Below are 15,250 nucleotides of genomic sequence, written 5' to 3' on the forward strand. Positions count from 1 at the left end.
TTACAGTCTGGGGTGAGGCTGAATCATTCCACAGTGTGAAAAGGCAAACAGAGGGCATCTTCCACCTGGCTGGGAGGCCCCTAGCAATCCTACAAACTTGAGGGGCAGAAGGGAACTTATGAGTTCTTGCTAATTGACAGCCAAGTCCTGCCTCAGAAACCAAAGAAGCTGAGAAAAAAATCGTATTCTAAAAAGCTATCAAAAGATAACTTCATGAAAATATTTTAAAATATTTAATTGCTCTTTATTCTTTACTTAAATGCTCAACTCAATAAAATATGATTTTATATTTAGTTTTGAACTATTTTTTCTAGCAATAAATGTTACCCTTCTCATTCTTTAAACTTTTAAATTCCCCAAATAAGTTTTCCTTTGTTATACTTGGGCAGGATTTGGGCCAGATTAAAAATGGGTCTTTCTATATAAAGGTTGCAACAATTAGATCTACATGAATATATTAGTATTTGTGTAAATGTAATTGTCTTAACCCAAAGAGCTCCCAAGCGAATGAGCCTGAGATGCATAATAAGTAAAGAGATGTGTTAATCTGTGTGTGTGTGAATTGGTGTCGCGAAAAACTCTGCATGTGCACATTTGTTTGCAGGGCATATGGCTTCTGCGTTTGGGAGCCATCTGGGTTGAGACCAGGCCCTTCCCGTGTAGGGCTAGTGTCCTGGCTCAAAGCCATGTGAAGTCGAAACTGACTGTGCTGGGTGTGCACGTGGCCAGCAAAGCCAAAGCAATGCCCCTTCCTACACACTCTTGTCTTTCCCCTCATCTTCGCTGTGGTCTCCAAATGCATGAACCAAATGGCCAGGTAACAATTTAAATCAAAACAATGCGTTAAAACCAAAAACCTTTGCGTCAGAAAACCTTAAGCAGGGCAGTTGGAGAGCTCGCTGCCTGCAGCGAGCTGGCCCTTACCTTTCGATGTCCCCAGAGCTGGTTCCCTTTCATGCCGTGACAGTCATACAGAGTGACCGGGCTGCTATGGGAGATGGCGTCGAAGCAGAATTTTCGGGTGTGCAGTGGCTCACCAGGCCGAATATCTTCTCTCCAGCCAAAGGTGAAGAGCTAGCAAAGCAACAATAGCAGAAAAGCTACGGTGAGTTGAATTTGGAGAGATTAGGAAGCAGGGGGAGGTATGTCTTTTAGCTGCGAAGAACTCCTGCTTCGTGATTTACAAGAAAAGAACTATGTCTCAGCATAAGAGGGGCACTGAAAAAGGCATGGATGCTAATGCCCTGTAGCAACACCAGAAGCACTTTTGGCCCAGCCTGGCCAAAAAAGCAAATGAAGTGTTTCCGGTTAGATAGACAGAGGGAGAGAGACAGACAGACAGACAGAGGGAAACAGAGGGACAGAAAGAGGGGAGAAACTTTTTAATGATGTTCTTTACCTTCTTCATTTAGATAAAAAGAATTAGTGGGTTAAATGTTACACAGTTAGCCTAAATGAGAAGATTAACTGAGAAAAGACCAGGAGTAGGGTTGAACTGGATGGATGCCAGCAACTTGAACATTTTGATTTAAGTGAAAGCTAAGCTTGATGAAGTAAAGAATAGGCAAATTGGTTTCCTGGAGTTGGTAAGAGTAATCCTGCCGGGCAGTGTAGAAAGTTCTGGACTGTGACTCCCAGTAAGCGAAACAGTTTGCAAACACACATAGATCCCCTTTGAAAATGGAAATGGAAATTTCATGAAATATTTGTCCTCAGCGCATTTAATAGACTCTGATATTCCATCCAAACTTTTCCTGTCTTAGTCTATTCTATTCCATCCATCCATTCTATTAAATTTATTTTTAATTTAGTTAATATGTTTATTTTTGGCTGCGTTGGATCTTCGTTGCTATGTGCCGGCTTTCTCTAGTTGCAGCGAGCAGGGGGGCTACTCTTCGCTGTGGCGTGCAGGTTTCTCATTGCAGTGGCTTCTCTTGTTGTGGAGCACGGGCTGTAGGTGCACGGGCTTCAGTAGTTGTGGCACGTGGGCTCAGGAGTTGTGGCTTGCGGGCTCTAGAGCGCAGGTTCAGTAGTTGTGGCACACGGGCTTTGTTACTCCGCAGCATGTGGGATCTTCCTGGACCAGGGCTCGAACCCACCTCCCCTGCTTTGGCAGGCATTTCTTAACCACTGCGCCACCAGGGAAGTCCCCATTCTATTATTTTAAAAATGTGACTTATGGATGCACTAAATTGATTTTACAATGTATTAAATTGAAAAAACTACACTTCTGTAAGGAAAGGGTATTTTTTGGAGTTTGAGCTGGATAACCATTTGAGAGGTTCAGTGCGAGAAATCCTTAAGTAAGTGGGAAAATGGACTAGATCAGCCCTAGGATTTCTTCCAATTCTAACATCTCAATGTCAGGAGACTGTGTGGATGTAAAAACAAGCACAGTGCTGAGCTATAAGCAGACAATACACTCGGCTCTGTCAAGCTGCAGATTACCGCAATTTTGGGGTCTTACCTGGGTAAGAAAATGCAGAGAATCTGGCAAAATTCCACGGATGGCTAACAAAAACAGTTCAATGGTGGGGAAACTGCAGAAAACTTGAAAAAGCTGGGTTAAGTGGTCTGAAGAAAATCGGAAAGAACTCATCTAAATCAAACACATGAAGCCTACTGTCTGAGCTGTGGCAAGAGATTGCATTCTGTTTCCCTGGGAGACACGACAAAATAGGATGTTTTAAATAGAGGAAGGTGTTTTAGGTTAGGCATTTGAAATAGATTCATGAAGAGGAATTGTGTGGTCTCTTTCCCTAGATTCATTGTTGTCGTTTTAATATGATTGTGGACTGAGGCATTTTTATCTTTTTTATTTTTTTATTATTATTATTATTTTTGCGGTACGCGGGCCTCTCACTGTTGTGGCCTCTCCCGCTGCGGAGCACAGGCTCCGGAAGCGCAGGCTCACTGGCCACGGCTCACGGGCCCAGCCGCTCCGCGGCATGTGGGATCTTCCCGGACCGGGGCACGAACCCGTGTCCCCTGCATCGGCAGGCGGACTCTCAACCACTGCGCCACCAGGGAAGCCCCTGAGGCATTTTTAGATTCATTCAAACCCTATGCAGGGGAGTCATTTCTCAAGGAAAAGTGTCTGTTCAGCTATTTCTGGTTTTGATCACTCCCTTCAAATCGGGACCTACCGCTCCCTTGGTTTTTGAGATACTGTGCTCCTGTGTTATCCTAGAACTCTGTCCTGCCCATATCCCGTTTCTATCTATCCCTTCAATGTAGGTCCAGCTCAGCGTTCCTCAGATCCCCTCCTTGCACCTTCCCTGGTTGGTCTCACGCATGCTCAGTTTAACTCTCGCTGGCACGTGGATAACTCGTCATCTGTGTTATGTCCAACCCTGTGTAGGATTTCCCTCCTACGTGTCCTGTGGACATCTCAAAGTCACCACATCCTGAGTTCCATTGACTTCCTTCCCTTCTAAACCTGTTTCTGCTCCTGTGTTTTGTTTTAGTTGGTCACATCTTTAGCTTCTCAACCTGGGCGTCCTTTGTCTTTATGTCCTTGGTCTCCCTCATCATCTTCATCTACTCCATCACCAAGTCTCACCACTTTTGTCTTCTAAGTATTACACGAAGTGGTCCCTTCCCCTCTGTCTCCACCACCTTTGCTCTCAATGTTTCTTGTCTGGACTCTTGAAATGACCTTCTAATTGCTTTCTTTCCCACCTTCCTCTTCTGGTTCCTTCATATCGTTTTCTGTTCAATTGAAGTATAGCTGATTTACAACTTTGTGTTAGTTTCAGGTATAAAGCATGGTGATTCATTTATACATATATATCTATTCTTTTTCAGATTCTTTTCCCTTATAGGTTATTATTAAATATTGAGTATAGTTCCCTGTTGGTTAGCTATTTTATATATAGTAGTGTGTATATGTTAATTCCAAACTCCTAATTTATCCCTCCCCTGCCTTTCCCCTTTGGTACCATAAGTTTATTTTCTATATCTGTGGGTCTCTCTCTGTTTGTACCTAAGTTCATTTGTATCATTGTTTTTAGATTCCACATATAAGTGATATCATATGATATTTGTCTTTCTCTGGCTTACTTCACTTAGTATGATAATCTCCAGGTCCATCCATGTTGCTGCAAAAGGCATTATTTCATTCTTTTTTTATGGCTGAGTAGTGTTCCATTGTATATATGTACCACATCTTGTTTATCCATTCCTCTGTCGATGGACACTTAGGTTGCTTCCATGTCTTGGCTATTGTAAATACTTCTGCAGTGAACATTGGGGTGCATGTATCTTTTCGAATTAGGGTTTAAAATACCCATATGACCATGTTACCTCTTAACCTGAAATCTTACCATATTTTCACATAACCCTTAGAGAATGAAGTTCAGACTCTTTAACACATAAAGAACTTTCCACGATCTGGACTTTGCCATGTTTTCCAGCTGCATCCCTTTCCCTTTAGTTTATGTTCTATCAACAATAAAAGATTTATAAGTTGCTAAGGGAGTAGATCTTAAAAGTTCTCATCACAGGAAAAAAATTCTGTATGTTTGGTGACGAATGTTAACCAGACTTACTGGGGCGATCATTTCACAATAGATACAAATATCGAGTCAATATGTTGTATTACTGAAACTAATATAAAACTGTATGTGAATTATACCTCAGTTTTAAAAAACTGTAGTTCCTTGCACTAATCAGGTGGTATGTGTTTCCCCTTAGGTGACTTTGTTCACAGGAGCCCCTCTGGTTGGAAGGCCCACATCCACTGGCCAACCTAGTTACTGCTCAGCAATCCTTGAAGGTTAAGTTCAGGTGTCCACTCGCTAAGAAGCCTTCTCTTTGAACCCCTTCTTCCCATCCCCCACCTTATTTCTCATGATTATCCGATTATGTTTCTGTATCCCTCACTAGACCGTGAGACCCGTAATGGCAGGAACCACATCTTCTTCATCTTTGTGTTTCCAGCACCCAGCACAATTCATGACATTTAATTAATGTCCAATGAAATTTCTATTGAATAAGTAAAAACTCGCACTCATTATATTAACAGAAATGGCATTGGGATAACTGTCAAGAGGAACTAATAATTAGTCTTTTCAGGTTCTGTAATGAATTTGTGTTGTGTCTAATTAAAACAATAATTTTTTTGAGCTTTCAATTTCAATGATTTTAGGCTCAGTTACCTATTATTAGAATAAAAATTTCCTGGCCTGTACACCTGTCATTGCTTAAATCTTTATGTTATTTAAATATCACAACCCCTTGGTACTATAAGCTGTGCAACCCGCGCAGGAACTGGTGGCCTTGAGGGTTTATCGATTTTCTGCTTTGTCTCTTTTCCTCTTTTTGGTTTTTATATATGTAGAAGCCAGAGCTGAAAGGCTCTGTCATCATCACCCAGCTGGGGACAATTGGCCTGCAGAAGCGCAAGGACTGGCCACCGGCACACTTCAGGAGTCCAGGCTTGTGTACGCCTCTGTAGACAGACTTCTCTTACTTTTGACTTTCTTTCTGTTTCCTTTCTTTACTTTTTATTAAATAGATCAGTCAAGTCCAAAAGAATACCTGCGTGAAAGCAAACGGGCACATTCGTCTCTCAGCTGATTCATTCATCTGCTGTCACAGTTACATCTCAGGGCACCCTTGGGTGACTTTTAGTCCTTGTTTCCAGGCTTGTTATTAGGGTGCAGTAATCATTCTCAGCTGTGCAGACTGAGCATCCGCTTGTAGGCGTCAGTGTTGGACGCATTAGTATTATTATTATCACCTGGTGCTTACTTTCCTGTGTCCCGGGAGACCCGTCTTCGGATTATATAAACGGCTTTATTCTTCTGCACCTGCCATTAGCTAAGATTTTTCTCTCTCGTGTCTTTGAAATGCTGTCTCCTGCCACATAGCTTATCCTAATGGTAGTGAGGAACCAATCAGGCACCGAGCGTCTCATTCCTTAGGCCCACGTGCCCGCGTGCAATCGTGTCAAAGCAGAAACAGACAGACATCGTGCACGTATTTGATGGTTTGCAAACCCTTGGGCCGCTCCTCGCTGACAAGAAGTATTCAGATTTTATTCAGGTTCCCTGCACAATACCTCCTGATTTTTTTCCAGCCTCAAATTCCTCAGCCTTGGAGTAAATTGATGTTCATTTCTCCACTTTCCTCTTTGAAGTGACACTTTAAAACGGATTCGGACTGATACGTAAGTCATACTTCTTGGTGTGTGTAACATTGCCTGAGTCTGTATTGTGTTATACGAACAAGCTCACGAGCCTCGCTGCTGCACGTAAATTTATCATCTCAATGTTGCTACCTGACCTGAGAAGATGGAAACTATTTTTCTCTCTGTAATTAGTTAGATTTTATCGCATTGGCGTGTGGTTGGTAGAGGTCTCAGCTACCGCATGTTTCTCCTTGTGGTTTGGCATCCTCGGTCCTGAGGCTGACACTGCGTATCCATCAGCTGTCCTGTACCAGGTGCACTGATCCGCCTCCATCTCTGCACATCTCTGTCCAGCTCTGGGCAGGACAGCATCCTCAGCAGGACGGAGACTCCCCTGCAGGCTTCCTCCCAGCACAGGTCAGGGCTGCCCCCTGGCACCGAAGACTCCCCACGCCCCGCATTTCCATCAGACTCCTAACGACACATGGGGAGTGTTCTTTCCAGACCTCACAGTCCTATGAAGGCCTTTTTCTTCTTTTCTTTCTTGGTCCCCATAGGAAACTGAGAGCCAGCTCTCGGAGCTGCGGTGATGCCTCGACAGAGGGCTGGAAAATGAACTGCACGCTCCCTTCCTGCAGGGAAGCCTCAATCATCCCCCTCTTCTGTGACAAAAACCGTTTTCTTACCAGGAGCTTCAGAGACTCTCTTTAACTCCCCACAGAACTATTTTGTTTATTCATTTGTGTTTTATTTTTGCCATTAAAAACAAAATCATTCCAGCTCTAATAAGTGCCCCTTTCGTGTTCTTTGAATGCTTTTGAATCAAAAAGAGTGCCTATCACTTTCCTGTCCTGATATTCTTTTCTCCTCTGGGAATTTTAATCTAAATGTAGAAGAATGAGTCCTAATTTTTAGAAGTCATTGAGTAATATATCAAAAAAAGCGAACAGTTAACTACCGGAAGACGAAGCAGCTTGTGATGATTGAACCTCCACATCAGTATACGGTGATACGTATTTCAGATATGATTGACTTAACCTCCTTTCAACCTTGTTGCATTGCCCCGTTTTCAGAAGTGTCTAGAGGCTGGAAATCTCTTTCACGAGCTGTAGTAACCGATGTTTCGTTCCTCTTAGGTAGTTGTCTGCTTGTCTAGTGCTGCCCTCTGGTGACTGTTTCTGGAATTACACGTCATAGCTTTTTGCAGTTTAGCTGGGGGTGGGGCGGGGTCGGGGAGGAACTGAACCAAAAATTTTTAAATGTATGCAGTGTAGCTGGTTTTCTTTATATTTACGTGCAGCCGTCAAACAAAATCTGCAGCCCAGAGCATATTTCATTCTAGCACATTGCAGGGGATGGAGATGTTCCACCTGATCCAGGCATTCAGGTATGCAACCTTCGTATCAGCCAGCTGGATAGGTGTGTCTCTTGGTTGGGCTGAATAGAGATGGCAGAGTGAACTTTAACCCAACAGATACGGATTTTCCTTATAGCATTCTCCTTTTTCTTTTTAAAAAAAATATCCTTTCCCTCCCTAGATGCCAGCCTTACTGACTGGCCTTGAAGCCTTCTCTTTTGTTCCCAGGCTGCAGTCTGAATTGCTTCTTGGGGGAAACAGGCTGGCACCGTCCACCGCCCTGGTCACATCCCCGTGGTGCTTATAGAAAGGGACAGAGTATGGAGTAGGCCGTCAGCTTCCACGGATATTCCACACCCCGCAGTGACCCTTGAGCTGCAGGGCCTTCTTTAAAACCCATCTGATACGTGTCCACACGTGCAGGGTGTATTTGAGTGAGTGAGACATAGTATTTGATGTTTGGCGGCTGCCTTGGACGGTGGGAGATTTCTAGTTTGGGGTTGGTATAAAGCAATCCGCGGGGAAGGTTGTGAGAAGGAAGAAGACAAAGTATATTTGCTCTGCACCTCCTACCCGTGCAAGATGCTGGGACATCACGGACGATATTGATTCTCACAATAACCCTGTCCGTGAGGTGGGTGTTATTGTCCCTCTTTAAAGGGGGAGGGACTATGGTCTCGAAAGATATAACGATTTCACAAGGACGCACAGGTCAAACTGGCCGGGATCTAGGTTAGCCTGACCGAAGGCCCATGATCCTTCTAGAAGACCACGAGGCTGCGGGAGAAGAGGACAGGGGCCCGGTTCCCGGCCGGGGAGGGGTGGTGTTGGGTTAGGGGTTGTTTGGGTGGACTCTGGGCTGTGCCGTGGGCTTGGTCTGCTGCTGCTGTTTTCCTCAATCAGCGGCCCTGCACTGTACTGCAGGCCGGAGGGATGGGGATGCTCGGTGGAGAGGGGGTGGAGAGGGGCCAACAGGCCGGGTCTGCACACCCAAACCACTCGTGGAGAACCCAGGCTGGGGGACGGGGAGCTTCACTGACTTGATGTTCAAGATGGACACTTGAGAGCTTCCCTGGTGGCGCAGTGGTTGAGAGTCCGCCTGCCGATGCAGGGGACACGGGTTCGTGCCCTGGTCCGGGAAGATCCCACATGCCGCGGAGCTGCTAGGCCCGTGAGCCATGGCCGCTGAGCCTGCGCATCCGGAGCCTGTGCTCCGCAACGGGAGAGGCCACAACAGTGAGAGGCCCGCGAACCGCAAAAAAAATAAAAAAAAATTAAAAAAAAATGGACACTTGAGGAACCACTGGAGGAGAGAACTAATGCCTTACTGGAGACTGCTTGCCTACTCTTGTTTTCATGAGAGAAGCATTGTGGACAATTCTGGGAGACAAGGCATAAGCCCGACACAGGATCTTGAACTTGAGATGTATCCTTTTGTGGGGGGGGGGGGGGGCGGAGGGGTTTTCACTGTATCTGTATATTTTTTTCTTCTAAAAAATATGGCAGTAGCTGTAGATACTCGTTCAATCCGTGTGATGAGTACACCAGGGTGTGCCGTAATTCTTTTATAGTTTCCTATTTGAAATATTTTATAATTTAATATTCAAATAATAAAAACGGGCAGACATAATTCTACCCACCGTCTCTCCTCTTTTACCGTTGACACAGTGTGAGGAAAGCCCCTTTCAAGGGTGTTTCAAAGAGGGTCGGGAATCATACCTCACTTAATAAAGTGAATTGCTCTGAAATGCTTTTCAAGCAAAAGCAATAAATAGTCTTCAAGCCTCCCCTGGAGTCCCTGCTGGGGAGTTATTGCCTCCAAGCGATCCTTTGTGTGTAAGATTACAAACTGCTGCTACGACCAGAGGTGTATTTAAAGTATTCTTTTAAGTAAACAGCCAGAGGGGGAAAATAAGATTAGAGAAAGTCACAAAAACTTACAGAATAACAGAGAGTCTTTCAGTAAAACCATGAAATTTGCTTGGGAGAGTTAAGTAGCACTCTACAAGCTTTGCATGGTTTGAAAATTACCATTCTGGGAAAGGCAATAGAAGACTAGGGTCACAATCAACATCTCTACCACCCTTTCTGTTATTATTAGCTTTTTAAAAGCATGGTCTATCTTTTGCCACCCTTTTATTGTTTTTTAGTATTTATTTTATCTATTTATCTGGTGGCACTGGGTCTCAGTTGCGGCAGGTGGGCTCCTTTGTTGTGGCACGTGTGCTCCTTAGTTGTGGCGTGCGGACTCTGAGTTGCTTCGCGGCATACGGGATCTAGTTCCCTGACCAGGGATCGAACCCGGCCCCCTGCATGGGGAGCGTGCTTAACCACTGCGTCACCAGGGAAGTCCCCCTTTCTATTCTTTAAAGCATATTTTTATACACGATCTCAATGAACAATCACGACTGTTCTGAGAAGAAACGGAAGCAAAGAAGTGAAGCGATTCCCTTGACTGCAGAGCTGGGTGGTGGCCTCTCAGGGCCTCACCCAGGTCCCACCTAGAGGTTCGTTCCCACACTGCCACCCCCCCGCCTGCCTCAGCCCCTCCCCCCATAACGCACCTGTTCATGAGACCACGTCCTCTCAGAACCGTCCTTGACACAGACGTCCAGCCTCAGCTCGGTCCCTGTGGCTCCGTGCTTGCTGTCCACGCAGAGATTTGCTGCCACGTTTCGAAGCTGTGGAAAGAAGACAGGTTGACGATGGGCTGTTTTTCATTGTACCCCTGGTTCCTGACAATCCTGGTGGAGATTCGGTATTTTTTTTTTTGATTCCATGATGATTGAATGATGCCTTAAATTTATGTGCAATTTATGGAGAGAAATCAGAGGATTAACTATAACATTGCCCAGTCTACGTGTAAAGGAACATGGGAAGATTGAACAGCAAAACCTCAGCCAGGCAGTGTGTGAAGCTACGACCCAGGAGCACGAACGTGGAGTCCATGACTTCTGTATGATGGGAGATTTTTCTTTTTCAGGTAGTTCTTGAACTTGGAACTGGTTATCTTCCTGCTTCAAAGCATCTTCTCCCTTCACTACCTTAGCTGGGAGAGCTCCGCTATGAGGCAGGTGGTGCAGATAAAAGCTGTGAGGAAGAGATCACTGTGTAAGAATGTGGCCACCTGACACCCCCAGCGGCCTGGGATGGTCTTTGTCTGCACCTGTCATCCTGGTTTAGCATTTCTCCTGGATGGTAAATTAATGCCATCCTAGAGTATTAGCAAAACAGGAAGGATAGTACCGTTGGTGGAATCCTTTACTGGATGAAGGTTCTCTACATCATGTCTGGACTTTGAAAAGTTGCAGAATGAGAAAAAAACACTCATAATTCTTAGCAAGTATTTTGTTAACATGGATGTAAAGAACTGAACAGTTGGGGGTGGGAAAAGGGTGAAAAATATCAACAGCAGAAACACCAGTGGAAAGAGTCTGGTTGCAGACACATCCCCACGTCGCATCTTCCCGCATGAAGCTTCCACCAATCTTCCTGTTGGCATCAGAACCACATCCTGCTGCAGAGCTGGGCAATGTCTATAGTTTGTTACTGAGGTGTGTCTGCTTAGATAAGCTCAAGGGTCACAATCCTTTCCATGCCTTTGTAGAGTCCTGGATTATAATAATCCCTTTAGGTACCACTAAGAATGGAAACAAGAACAGGGTGTACTCAAGTGATCGTTTTAGTCACGGTTCTTTTGCCCAGAATGAGTAGATAAGGAGTCTCTCCAGGATGGAAGGATGCCTGCCTGGGGCCTGATCCTCCTGGGATGGGGCGATGAGGCAGAGAGGAGGTTGTCATGTGATGTACTGGGTATCACGAATGGAATAAATGATGCCTGGATGGGGTGTGGCGGAGAGAGCTGTTTCATTTCCACTTCCTTTAGGAGTAGAGGCTGGTATAGTGTCATTCAGGAGGGAATCAATGTGGTGGATACCAGTTTCCTTATCCACGGAATCTGGCAACAGCTGGGGTTTGTCTTCAGCTACTGGACCACTATTCTCGGGGTGTCTGTCCCCGATGACAGGGGATGTGAAATAATGGAGGACACAGGGCAACAGTTCTGAACCCACTTTGGCCTACGGACCTCTCCGAAAATCCACGGAGAGCTATGGACACTCTTGCAAAAACAAGTGGACAAACTGTAAGTGGACACACACACAAGCACTTTTCTATTCACTTTCCTGGGCACCATAGACTCCACATTTGAAGTTGAAAGAGGAAAAATGTTTGCCACCCCCCAAGCTCCCCCTCCCCCCTTGCAAATGAATCGACTCTTTCCTCTTAGCCTCATGGGCGATCTTGAAGGAAAGGGGATGAACTAGGGCGTGTCGGCGAGCACCCCAGTCACTCCCACTTCCTTCATCTTTTCTCTACCTCCTCAGTCAAGCACCAGGGAGGAATTTTACTGTGGAATTTGGGGAGCCACACTTAAAATAGTCCTTTTGTGGACTCAGCTCCCAGGTGTGTGATCCAGTTTATTTGGTGAAAGAGAAGCACCCTGAGGGGCAGAAGTCTGAGCTTGCATCTCTCTCCAGAGGCCAGCATCCGCCAGCACCCGTCTGATCTTATCTGGGGCCAGGGTGTTGGTTTCTAAAGCAGGTCCACCCGAGGGCTGTTGGAGAGAACTCTGGACAGAGCTCTCTCTTTACTCTTGGCCACTGAATTCACAGACGCACTCTTCTTAGAGAACCAGTGTCAGTGGATACTAAAGGCACCTTCATGGCATTCTTGTTCCCTCTCCTGAGTCCAGGAGCTCTGATCCACGGGGAGGGAAAAGCAGCTGCTATCGGTTTATGGCCACGTGGCTGCAGAGGGACGAGCTACACGGGCTCTGCTCTTGGAAGAGAAGGACTCGGGGAAGGAAAGGACCTGGAACAGCCAGGGATGCCGGGCGGTGTACCTGCCAGACCTGCCCGAGGATCTGCACCAAAGACATCAGAGACCCTCTTTCTGTTTCTAAATGCTATGAGAGTGAAAGGGCTCTAGCAGGGGGAGAAAACCATTTTCTAAACTCTTGAATGTTCCTTTTTTTTATGAGAATTTTTTTTAAACTTTTTATATTGCAGTATAGTTGATTAACAATGTTGTGTTAGTTTCAGGTGTACAGCAAAGTGATTCAGTTGTACATATACATGTATCTATTCTTTTTCAAATTCTTCTTTCGTTTAGGTTGTTACGTAATATTGAGCAGAGTTCCCTGTGCTATACAGTAGGTCCTTGTTGGTTGTCCATTTCAAATATAGTGTGCACATGTCAACGAGAAAGTTTTTGAATATGCACCCTCAAACAAGTGTAAAATTACTGATAAATTATATACATAATTCCTGTCCTTGAATGTTCTAAATTCTCACGCAAATGGCATCTGTGTAGACAATGGGATAAATGGCTGCAGAAACCAAATTTCAAGTTTCCAAGCCATAATTGTCCACATCTGTGTAGATTTCAGCCCATCATTGTGCCAGAGAAGAGATGCCGAGAGTTCCCTAGAGGACAAGGCGGGCACCTGGACTCAAGGCTCATCAGACCAGCCTCACCTGCTGCTGTTTTCATTCCCACCTCTTCATTTAGAATGCACATCTTCGGCACATAAGCACAGCTCTGTCATAATAAACAGATGAGTAAAATCCCAACAGAACGGACCCTAATCCTTGCTTATCCATTTGAATAAAGTTTTCTTTCTAAAAAAAAGTAGACAAGAAAAAACACAAATGATCTGGACTTTTCCCACCAGGGGCTCTGTATTTGCGGCTGAAGGAAAAGCAGTTCACATGCAAACACACGCCCAGGTCTAGGACAGGGACACAATACATCAATGCAGAGCAGGGAATTTTCCTGTTCTGTTCCTGTGACGTCCAGCACCGGGACTTGGCAGCACTAAAATTGCATCAAGGAATCTGAGAGACACGGGGCAGGATTAGAAAGTGAGGTGGTGCTTGACTAGGAACGGGTGGGAAGCAGGAGAAAAATGGGGCAAAAGGGACTCAAGGTGTATGACAGGAGTACAGAGATAATCTGTTGGACAAGGATTAGGAAAAGGCCCGGCAGAGAGTGAAGGATTTCTTAGGTCTGCAAGAGACGTCAGGCTCAGCTGGAACCTTGGCTTCTCCTCCCCAACATGAGACGTTTTATAAAAGAGGCACAGGAGAAGGGGCGTGTGAAATAAATGTCGAGGTGGCTGACAGGTAATTCAGTTGGTTGGCGAAGAGAGACTCGCCTCAGCTCAATGAACGCTAGAGGATGGTTTGCTATCCTCTTGCCCCCCATAGACTTGGGGTGTTTTAAGTAAGAAGTGGTACGTTCGTGACTCATTCAACAAACATTAAGTACCTAGTATGTCCCAGCCACTATGCTAGATACTGGTATACAGTGAAAAATAAAAAAGGATTCGTGGGTGAAATGGTGAAGGGGGTCAATAGGTACAGACTTCCAGGGGACCTCCCTGGCGGTCCAGTGGTTAAGACTCCAAGCTTCCAATGCAGGGGGCGCGGGTTCGATCCCTGGTCGGGATCCCACATGCTGCACGGTGAGGGGGCCCCCCAAAATATGCTTAAAAAAAGGTACAGACTTCCAGTTATAAAATAAGTAAGTCCTGGGGATGTGATGTACAGCACGGTCAGGATAGTTAACCATACTGTGTTGTATATTTGAAAGCTGCTAAGACAGTAGGTCTTAAATGCTTTCATCACAAGAAAATTAGTCACTCTGTGGTGACAGATATTAACTAGACTTATCGTGGTAATCATTTTGTAATATGTACAAATATCAAATCATTATGTGGACACCTGAAAGTAATATGTTACGGGTCAATTACATCTCAGTTTAAAAAATTCATACAAATAAATTCGAATTCAACCCTCCAGAAATCTGTCCGCTTCTTTGAAAGCACGCCTAGTCCCTTGTGGTCCAGAAAGTCCTGACGCATCAGGACCAATGATTCTTGAACCCCCTCTGGCACGGTGTCCTCACTGGGCGGGGCATGTCTGGGGGAGATGAAGACCGCTGGTGGGGTCAGGGTGCTCAAGACCGTGAAGACGGCTGCAGAGACTGGACTGATGGGCTCCCAAAACTGTTGCTTAGTGATTCTCCTTCCTATGGACAACATTTCTTCAAATCCCAGAGCTCTGTGGGTGAGCATTATTTTTTCATTCTTGGAAAACTGTGACCTTTCTGGTGCCCACGGCATGTTGTAGCACCGAAGGGCTTTGCAGGTGCCTCAGCTGCCAGTAAACCTGATGGGGCCAGTTTTCTTTCAGGGTCTTGTAGCTTTGATTGGATTTGACTAGTAAAGTGGGGAAAGGATTTCTCTTCTGAGAGCCCATAAACCTTTTAATTTTTTTAAATTCAGCTTTTATTGCGGTATAATTGACATATAAAATTAGATATTAATTTATTTTTTTCGTTTTTAAAATTTATTTTTGGCTGCATTGGGTCTTCGTTGCTGCTGTGCGCGGGCTTTCCCTAGTTGCGGCGAGGCGAGCGGGGGCTACTCTTCTTGCAGCGCGTGGGCTTCTCATTGCGGTGGCTTCTTTTGTTGCGGAGCATGGGCTCTAGGTGCGCGTGCTTCAGTAGTTGTGGAGCACGGGCTTAGTTGCTCTGCAGCATGTGGGATCTTTCCAGACCAGGGCTGGACCCCGTGTCCCCTGCATTGGCAGGTGGATTCTTAACCACTGTGCCACCAGGGAAGTCCTAAAATTAGATATTTAAAGTATGCATTGTGGTGAGTGAATATACGTTTACTTTGTGAAGGGATTCTCCTC

The 15,250-nt window shown here is 45.3% G+C and overlaps 1 protein-coding gene across 1 annotated transcript in view; it reads right to left on the reverse strand.

Annotated features, from left to right (window-relative positions):
- Positions 1-15,250, reverse strand: part of GALNTL6 (polypeptide N-acetylgalactosaminyltransferase like 6) — a gene marked incomplete at both ends in the record, with an annotated part of 1,125,661 nt that overhangs the window by 16,074 nt on the left and 1,094,337 nt on the right. Inside the window, 2 exons of the mRNA XM_082841967.1 lie at positions 925-1,074; positions 10,055-10,171. Of these exons, the coding sequence (XP_082698093.1) occupies positions 925-1,074; positions 10,055-10,171 (267 nt within the window). The remainder of the gene's footprint in view (positions 1-924; positions 1,075-10,054; positions 10,172-15,250) is intronic.

The sequence above is a fragment of the Leucopleurus acutus genome (assembly GCF_964270905.1).
Source record: "Leucopleurus acutus genome assembly, chromosome: 7".
NCBI classification, from domain to species: Eukaryota; Metazoa; Chordata; class Mammalia; order Artiodactyla; family Delphinidae; genus Leucopleurus; species Leucopleurus acutus.